Source organism: Phalacrocorax aristotelis, chromosome 6 (genome assembly GCF_949628215.1).
Source record: "Phalacrocorax aristotelis chromosome 6, bGulAri2.1, whole genome shotgun sequence".
Lineage (NCBI taxonomy): Eukaryota > Metazoa > Chordata > Aves > Suliformes > Phalacrocoracidae > Phalacrocorax > Phalacrocorax aristotelis.
The window spans coordinates 35,708,599-35,718,382 of NC_134281.1; the positions used below are offsets into that span (position 1 = coordinate 35,708,599).

General features: G+C 44.7%; 1 protein-coding gene and 1 long non-coding RNA gene across 4 annotated transcripts; one reads left to right on the plus strand and one right to left on the minus strand.

Moving 5' to 3' along the window:
* Nucleotides 1-256: 256 nt before the first annotated feature.
* On the minus strand, nt 257-5,276 carry LOC142059003 (uncharacterized). 3 transcript variants are annotated; one of them, XR_012661172.1, is made up of 5 exons: nt 5,209-5,276; nt 4,887-4,926; nt 4,403-4,515; nt 3,248-3,281; nt 257-1,397 (listed from the first exon to the last, which is right to left on the minus strand). It is a non-coding gene; the product is annotated as an uncharacterized LOC142059003 (long non-coding RNA). The 3 variants fall into 3 exon arrangements; XR_012661171.1 differs by lacking the exon at nt 4,887-4,926 and having other exon boundaries at nt 258-1,397; nt 5,209-5,272; XR_012661170.1 differs by lacking the exon at nt 5,209-5,276 and having other exon boundaries at nt 258-1,397; nt 4,887-5,200.
* Nucleotides 5,277-5,443: 167 nt separating this feature from the next.
* Nucleotides 5,444-8,826, plus strand: RGS2 (regulator of G protein signaling 2). Its single transcript, XM_075097191.1, has 5 exons — nt 5,444-5,593; nt 5,978-6,079; nt 6,181-6,242; nt 7,095-7,261; nt 7,646-8,826. The coding sequence occupies exons 1-5, from the start codon at nt 5,478-5,480 to the stop codon at nt 7,838-7,840; spliced, it is 642 nt and encodes a 213-aa protein (XP_074953292.1). The 5' UTR covers nt 5,444-5,477; the 3' UTR covers nt 7,841-8,826.
* Nucleotides 8,827-9,784: the final 958 nt, after the last annotated feature.

The window sequence follows — 9,784 nt, forward strand, 5'->3', positions numbered from 1 at the left end:
CTCCTGTGTAATCTTCAGCTTTCTCACTGTTGTGGTCCTGACAGTACTCACCTGTAGGAGTTGTAAAAGGGATTGATTTTGTAAGCCACGGAGACTTTCTAGGTCAATATCTGACTCATATCATTTAGGCATTTACAGAGGGTTTCATTAAGACGGATTAAATAGTCACCAAAAGGACTCTGTGTTGACTACGTTACATGCAGATAATATGATAAAGATGGTGCCCACATCCAGATTTAACAAACGTATTTGATTATTTAATGTCCCTCTGCACACTCGGTTTAACAAATACGGCCCTTGTGGCGGGTGGGGGGAATAGACTGCAATTTGAACAGAACATGGAGCCAGGGTTCTGCAATACCTAGTTATCCTCAAACAAGATTAATCAGATCTCTTTACCTGAGATGGTGTAACCCAGCTTGGATCTGCTAAGGAAATGTCATTGTTAAAAATATACTGCTTTTTGCTAAGCTGTTTGCTTTCTGTATTGACAAAAGACATAAGGAATATGAGAATGTCCTGTCCTTCAAAATGCAGACTATATTTACAGGTCTCCTTTCAGCTTGTCTTTGCAGAAGGGATAAAGCAGATCTTACATGAGCAGGACAGCCATCCCAGGATCCTCAGGGAACCCGCTGTTCTGATTCTCACCCGCTGTTACTGAGTATCTTCCCTTTAAAAACTAACATTTCCAAATGTCTGCAGGTAGAGGTGGAATTACAATCAACTGCTCGATGCCTAAATTCGTATTCTTTTTAGTGTCACTATAACAGATACGTACACATCCTTTTACCCATTTGTAATGAGACATTTTATTTTCTATTTAGGAAAGACTGAACATATAATTGGTGCAGTCTTAGTGCTAATCCACAGTAGTGCTAAATTTAGATCCAGAAATGACTTCTTATGATTTGCATGTTTTCAGCTTTATGACTGGAAAATAGTACTGGGGGAAGTACAGCAGCCAGTGAGGCACAGCCTGCAGGGGCAAAGTCAGAGAATGCAACAACTTGACCTCAGCAAGCTTCAAGTAATTATACAAAAAAACAAGCCAAAAACAAAACAAAAAACGAAACACCCACACAGACTACATGCCATAGAAATAGTAAAAGGGACTAGAAAGGCAGAATGCAATGAACAGAACTAGAATCAGACTAAGGGTTTGAGTAAACATCTTCTCTTATACAAAAAATATCAGAAAGAGTGGCAAACCTCTGTGCTCTTTTGTACAAATACATATCAGTCCTCTGCGCCTCAGAGAAGACACGGCCTAACAGAGAGGTAAGAACAGAGGCTCAGCTGATGCTATTATAAGCAGCACGGTGGCGTTCTTCGCTGATCTCCTGTTCTCATGCTTACGTGAACCATCTCACAGACACAGCACCAGGACTGAACAGCTGTAAATTAAAGAGAGTACTGTAAAAATACAAGAAAGTGGACCCATGTAATTTGCAATTTGTACTACGAAACAAAAAGACATAGCTCAACATCTTATTCCTTCTTTTGAATATGATTTTTCAGCTAGTCAAAGACACCAAGAATTCAATAAGGCATCCCTCACATAACTCTAATGCATGGTTTGAACTACCATGCAAAAGCATATTCTCCCCTCTTGGCTTTATGAAACTCAGCTATTACGTCTCTGTACCATTTTTTATATGTTATTTGCTATCATCCAAGTCTTCTCTATAAAAAGAAGTAACAAAGGCTGGCATTTCAGAAAACGCCGACACGAATTTAAGTATTACGCAGTGAGAACAAGTACTCACTGGGGACTTGAAAAAGATGAACACAGCTATTGCAACACATAACGTAACTGAGATGGAAAAAAAACCTCATCTTCCATCCTGGATGTTTATTGCATATGTTACGGTCCTCTGTACATCCAGACATCACTGATGCTCATAGCAATCATATAAGCAGAAGAACAGAACATTCTCAAGAAAGCCTCTGCAAAGAGAAGTGTTATCTCCAGGGTGAGAGCTTGTGTCATTAAACTTCTGACATCAGATTTCATTGCAGGCGATAGCAAAATTCTCACTGACTTCAACAGCAAAGTTTGGGCGACAGGCTCCCCCCCATCACTTTCCATTGGCCTTTCTCCTTGACAATGAGATTAGTGTTACAGAAATAGACTGAAGCTTTAAGAAGCACGTAAAGGAAAAGTTCTGGCACTATGTTTGTATTTGTCCTCAGCTACCAAGAGCTTCACTGTTTTGAAAGAGCAGAGGTCAGCATGTACACAGACAAATCTGAGTGCTGATCTGTACGCTGGTTTGAGTCACACAGCCAGGGCCACAAGCCCCACAGCCCCATTCCCAACAAGAGGCATCATGAGATGGAGGCACTTACTTTTCAGCAGCAGTATGCACTGGGCTACGCTAATACACCTGAACCTGTGCTGCAATTGCAATGCAGGGCTGTTCTGGAGAGCAGCAATACCTAATTTTCCTGAATTTTTCCACATACTGTTGCAAGAAACAGTGTGGGACATGGTTGAGATGCCAAATCCTGCTTTGCCAGATCAGCGAATGTTATCTGTTGTATGAAACCAGACCCACCTTCAGAAAGGCAGGCTAACAAACTGAGCCGCCTTGCCACCCTTGCTTCGAAAACTAGAAATTGGTAAAACAAAATAATACTTAGGCTTGGTGTATCCAAAACTGCTCAGCAAGCCCAAATGCTCTTCCAGGCAGTGCCCGGTGGTGCAGCCGGCCAGCCAGGGCCGCCCGCGTGCTGCTCCCCGGGGAGGCAGCGCAAGGGGAGCCAGCGGCCCCCTCCCAGAAGCACTCCCCCCATCCCAGGCCTGACTGGCTCATTGTACAGTGCATGGATGACATTGGTTGAGGTCAGATGCTTTATTGTGTGTGTGTTTTTTTAAACATAAATGGAAAATACTTTTTATCATGCATATATGTAATTGACCTCCTGGCACAGGTTAGCGTCGTAGCCAGAAAACACACTGAACAGCATGATGAAGCGGGGAAGTATTTTGTAAAGGTTCTCTTTTACTGAAAAAAACAGTGATATCCACTTTAAAACTATAATAAAAATGTAAACTAAAAATGTACCTTAATGCAGCCAATAAAGTTCAATTTTAATCTAAATTGTTTTTAAACCAAATGTTATAGTAAGTATGTTTTATAAGGCCATCTAACCTCACAATTCCATATTCAGCTTATTTTTTTTACCTGGAACACTATTTACTTTTTCCACTGTTTAAAGATATTACAAATGTTATAACTACCTTCCTTAACCGGCACTTCCATTTTTATGGGTATCTGAAAGAAGCAATTAAAAAGTTTAAAATAAAAAGTATCAGACAAATACATGATTCATGCTGCAATTTTCCATACGCTGACTGCTGCCAACTTTACAGCTTGGCAGATGCTGGGAATATCCCAGCTCTACCCTTGCAAGTCCATCAAGAAAACATTTTGTCAGGCTTCAAACATCAGCAGGATCTCTGGTGTGCTACAGGTAAGCCCCCAAAATAAAAATGCTTAACAAAACCTTGCTGTACCTTACTAAACCTTGAAGTTTTCCCATTCCTACTAGTCTTGGGCACATTTCTCCCCAATCAGCTTTGAGAATCAGGAGAAAGAAACTTGAAACCAGCATAAAAAATGGGGAAATCTCCTACAAGTCAGGTGGAAGGTGAGGATGTACTGTTCTCCTTGCAGAGCATTTGATCCTTTACACAGGCTCTACTTTGGGCAAGGCCCTGGGCTGAGTTTCAATCTGTTATTCTAAGGCAAGCCCCCCCCGTCCCCCCCCGACCAGGAGGCTGCGTGCTGCGAGTTTCGCACGTGCCGCGAGTGTTCCCGTCCTCGCACGTGTTACAGGCTGTTCAGCAGCTCCTGGCAAGCTCCTGCCCAAATCATTCACAGCTGCACAGCTTGGCTGACCCTGGCACTCAGAGTGACGATGGAAGCGCCTGGAAGCAAGTCAGCACAGCTCCATCCATCACATAGGCACTGCCTGCCCTGGTCTTTTCTTTGGCAAGTTCCCCCCTATAAAGTTTCTGGAACTGATGGTTTTACAGCACTTAGAGCCTTCCCTCTGTTACTGTTTCCACATTTGCTCCCTCCCATGGTAACACCCTCATAATAATTTCCCATTAAAAAATGTATGTACTAGATACAAGAGTAAGAGACACCTGTCACAAAAATAGTTTAAAGCGATTTGCTCAAATGTAGGGGATGGAAATTACTTTCCTATGAGGCCACCAGTATATACTGCAAAGGACAGAACAGACAGCACTGAAAAGCATCCTTGCTTAAATGCTTTCACAAATTAAATGGCTTTCATTTTCTCCATACACCTCATTTAAAACAAAATGCCTTTGCACAGCTTTGTGCGTATTTAGCAAGCAGAGGGGTTGTAAGACTACAGTGATCACCTAAAAGCATCGGACACCTGATGCTACGAGATTGTGTTGAAGTCAGCCGGTGTTTTGGGAATCAGTCTCTCTGAACGCTGCTTTTAGGGCAGAAGACCACACGCTGCAGGGTACTGTCGAAAGGAAGACATGCACAGGAAAGAGCAGAAAAGCAAGGTAGGCTAAAGAGAAACTCACATGAACCCTAAATCCAAATTCTTTGGGATTGACACCCTTCAGCTGGATGCTGCTGAGAAGGACCTCCTGGCCTTTCCAACAAGCCAAAGGCTGGAGTAAGTCATTGCAATTCCAGCTTCGTGTACTGGGAGTAATTTACACAATTCACTGGTAGGTGGCAACACTATACAGAGGAAAAACACATGTCTAGACAGCTTATTAGGTGATAGATAGCCTGAGCTAGCAGAGAGGTGCCCACCAAAAATACCGTCTACTCGAATTTACGGTTACTTCGTTTCTGAAGAACCGTGGCTGAGTCCTTCCTTACCCTTTGTCGTGTACGGGCCACACTCAGAAGTCTGTATTTCCTTTAAAAAACCAAAAGATTCTGCAGCAATGCAGGGTGCATTTCACAGTGACGGAACAGAAAGGCCAGCCGGCCTCTGCCAGCGCCGGGGGCGGCCGCCCTCGGGGGGATGTCCGTGCGACCGAGGCTTCCCGAGAGGGCGCTGGCGAGGGCGCGCCGAGCGGGGGAGGCGCGGAGGACAGGAAACGTAAAGGGAAAAGAGGGAAAAGAAAGGAAAAACACAATAAAGGAAAAGAGAGACGCGGTGCCGAGGGGAACGCAAAACTCCCCCGCACGGGCTTACCAGGAAACCCAGAGCGCCCGGCGGAGCGCTGCCCGGTGCGCCGCCTCCCCGCCGGGCGGGGGGGGCCGGGAGCGAGGGCGGGGCCGGGAGCGAGGGCGGGGCCGGGAGCGAGGGCGGGGCCGGGAGCGAGGGCGGGGCCGGGAGCGAGGGCGGGGCCGGGGCGGGACGGGGGCGGGGCCGGGGGCGGGGCGCGGCGCTCCCCCCCCCGCGCCGGTGGCGCTATAAGGAGCGCGGCGGCGGCGGCGGGGCAGCGGGCGGGAGCCGTAGCCATGCAAAGCGCTGTGTTCCTGGCGCTGCAGCACGACGGCGGGCGGATGGAGCGGGGCGGCCGCCGCCGCAGCAGCGAGGCCGAGGAGGCGGAGAAGGGCAGGATGAAGAGGACGATGTGAGTGTCCGCCCCGTGTCCCCGTCCCGGGGCAGAGCGGGGGGGGGTTCGGGGCCGCAGCCCCGCGGGTTCCCCCGGGCAGAGGCTCCGAGCTGGGGGCGGGGGCTCGGCCGCGGGGCCGGGCCGTCGGTGGGAGCAGAGCAGCTTGCCCGCCTCTGCCACCTGCGGCTGTGCCTTGGCCGGCACTAGCCCCTGGCTAGCGGGCGAGTCCGCTGATTTAAGCGAGGGAAAACCAGCTTTCCTGGCCTCAGACGGGCGCTCTGGGTGCAGGCGGGCAAAGCGATGCCTGGAAAACTCCTGCAGCTTTTTCCAGTAAAGGGGCTGGTGTCTAAAGCTTTCTGAGTCGTCATTTTCCAACGTGTACCTCCTTTTTTGTTTTTCCAGCATTAAAGATTGGAAAACGCGACTGAGCTACTTCCTGCAGAACTCTTCCAATTCTTCTAAAATGAAATCTAAGAAAGTGGGGAAACACCGCACCTACTTCAGGTAAGCTATGAGAAAGCGACTCTGCTTAAGTAACTTAAGTATTTTACATAAACAGTAAAGCTTGAGCAATGGGGTCTAATGTTCACAATCTCTTTATGCAGGCCTTCCCCTGAAGAAGCCCAGCTGTGGGCAGAAGCCTTTGATGAACTTCTTGCTAATAAATGTAAGTTTGTCTTCAAAAAGAAGCATTCAAGAGTAGAGGCATAGTGAAGTCTGTAGGAGACTGCTTCCTCGCATGTCAGCATTGCACCTTTCTAACGCAAATAGCTTTGATTCTAGTCTTGAAAGTTAAAAGCTTTAAACTGTTTAAAGCCAAAATTCATGGAAGTGTTCTTTTAAAAAACTGTAAACCAATTGAAACATCAAGAGTGCTTCATTGTAGTGGATTTTTTTTTTTCCTGGAACCCTTGTAGTTAAAATCATACCTATTAGCTTGGCTTTGCCAAATGTGAAAAGAGCATTTGGTCACAGAGTTCACTGCTTAACCAAGACCAATACATTCAAATACATTCTGCAATGCAGAATTGCAGTGATCCCAGAGTTTTACTGTATCTCTGTAGAGAAAAGCATTCAATAGCAGAGCAAAAAGACTAAAATACCGCCTCTTTGCTCTTTGCACTTGAGTCATCCTTTCCATTGAAAAAAATATTCCAGAGGTTTGTAGCACAGTCATAAATATTTACTCCTGTGTAAAGGTTAACCCAGGAGATCCCATCTAGAGAGAGGGGTGGTTTTCTAATATATATATATACAGGCATCACAAAAGGGAACATACCAGCTAGAAATGGCTTGTATTTACCTAAAAAATGACTAACTCAAAGTGAAGCCTGCCAAGCTGTTAGAGGGTTAGTTTATTTGCATATATAAATGTGGAATTTTTTTATTGCAATGATGTCACTGAGAGAACCAGAACTACAGCGAAGTGTTTTGGTAGAAACAGATATGACCAATAGGTAAAATCAAGACTTCTGAAACAGTTAATTGATGTGTTGTGGTCTCTTTTTTCTTTCTGTAGATGGTCTTGCTGCTTTCCGAGCTTTTCTGAAGTCTGAGTTCTGTGAAGAGAACATAGAGTTCTGGCTGGCCTGTGAGGACTTCAAGAAAACCAAGTCACCCCAGAAGCTGACATCAAAAGCAAAAAAAATCTACAATGACTTCATTGAAAAGGAGGCTCCCAAAGAGGTAAAGAAAAACTATTTCACATAAGTGCCTTGTTCTGAGTTCTTACAGCCTTTATTTCTCTGAATGCACTTTAAGATTCAGATGCTGAACTGCATTGTACATACCTCACTGTTAATAAACAGCACAAGCAGTATTTCAGAGTTTCCATCTTAACTGGGAAAAGTCTGCAGCTGCAATTAACACCTGTACCATATCTGAGTTTCGCACTGAAAGATAGTATATATGAAGTTTTATATTAAAGAAGAGTTTTCTCAAAAGAAACGTCATTAATTTAACCCTGTAACAAATAGGGTCTTGCCTTTTTTACCTCTTCAAAAATTTTATGATGTATTATACTTACTAAAATTCAGGTCTCAAAAGTAAATGTCCTTTTTTGTATTTCAGATAAACATAGACTTCCAAACCAAGAACATGATTGCGCAGAGTATTCAAGAAGCCACACATACCTGCTTCAGTGCAGCACAGAAGAGGGTTTACAGCTTAATGGAGAATAACTCGTACCCCCGGTTTTTGGAATCTGAATTCTATCAGGAGCTGTGCAAGAAGACGCCCATCACCAAAGTGGCCCAGGGGACTTGAGCAATGGAGAAGAACAAGCAGCAGCCTCTTGGCTAGGGAGGAAGCAAGCCACAGCTCATGGCAGCATCCTGACCTGAATGACTGAGATACTGAGTGCTCAGTCTGTTTGCCACAGTGCAAGGACAAACACTGACTTTGGTGCAAAGCTGATGGCAAGGAGTGATGCTGTTGGAGGGCATTCAGAGGTGATGGCAGAAGCGTGCCAGCCAGCTGCTGGTGATGCACTTCTCTGCAAGTGCTGCAGTGAAAGGTGACTCCATGCATTAGACCAAACAGTACAGTGTAAGGGTCCTTCTGTCACCGCTGAAGTGGCGATGCAGCAGGTCAGAGCAGAGCTTCCTTGTAATCAGAAGCTGCTCTGTGCAGCAACTTGAATAATTGGTTACCTATTTATTTTCCCTAAACATCAGCCAGTGTTGCTGCTGTCAGTCAACTTGGTGTGTTCACGCAGGTTCTGAGGACTGCCTCTAGCTGTAAAGAGATGTGTTGGGTTTCTGTGCAACTTCCAAACAGTAACAGCACTGTGCAGCCTGAAGTAAGGAAGGGATATGACTGTTCCCAGAGGAACAGGTTCTGCAACTAAAGTATGCAAGGCTGGGTTGTGGCGGCAGGACTGCACAAGGCCAGACCTAGGGCAAAACTTGGCCAAGGTGAACAGGAGCTATATAGTGTTATATTTATATGTGGGTTATGATTGTGTTGAATGCTGCAATAATGTCATAATTCTGTCTTGAGGACAGCAAGCTTCAGTGAAGTTGTCTTCTTTTTAATAAACTACTTTGATACAAAGCTTTTGTTCCTTAACTTGTTTGATACATACAGAGATACACCATCCGGCACTAAAATCCAGAGTACTGGGATTGTAGGGCCTGTGTGTTATCTTAATAGGGCTAACTTTAAAGCAGTTAGTTCTTAATCTGCCAAGCGTTGTTTTTTTTTTTTTAACAGAATAAAACCCCTTAGAGCTTGAAAGCTGAGCAGCTCACATCCCCTGTCTTAACAATCTTGCACTGTCTTAGAGATTGGGTAAGGCACATGTATGGCCAGACATGATGACAGCAGCAGGCCAGTGAAGCAGCAGTATTGCTGCTGGAGGTCATGGGATGTTATTCAGGATACAGGTACCAATAGTACAGCAGTAGCACACTTGTTCCTGCTCAAGGCTTCTGCTTCAAGAAGGGGCTTAGGAGGTTTTTAGTAATCAGGCTCTAAACCCCCATGTAGAGTCAGAGGTAATGATAAAGAAAGCATTTAATTCCCTGCTAGGTGAGTGCTGCTTAGGGGGAAAGTTACTGGTCATCATTATTCCATGTAATTTTTTCTAACTGACAACATCCAAAAGCAGTATTTCCAGAACAGTCCCACAGTTGTAAGCCTGAATTTGTTAGTTTTGTGACTTATCTGAACTCTAGCTCTGCTTAGGTCCTGGCTCCAGCTATTTTGACTCCACTCCTTGGGTCACCGATTTAATTGCTTATTTCACATATACCCACAGCAGTCACTTCTATAATGGTCCACTTCTATAATGGTCCACTTCTCCAAGCATCAAGAAATTTGAACTACAGGATTTCCCACTTCAATTACATATCCAAAGATTGTTCAAAAGCAACTATTTAATGCATGCACATATATACCTATATAGCAGTGTGTGTATATATACACACAGATATGTATTGTACAGCCTCTATACAAGGGAAGAAACAAATTTGTTACAGCCCCTAGTTTGATATAGCCCATTTCTGCACCTGTGAGAGCTTGTTCTCACACAGCTAAGTTTGCTGATCAGTCGAGTCGACATAAAATCAGCACCAGAAAAACTCAGCCCAGTAATTTACTGTAATAGAGAGGTTTTTACTAATCAGGAAAGACAGATTTCATCTGAAAATTGCTTTTGTAATCTAACAAAATAATTTGAAGAGCATAAAACCAGCTAGAATTATACCT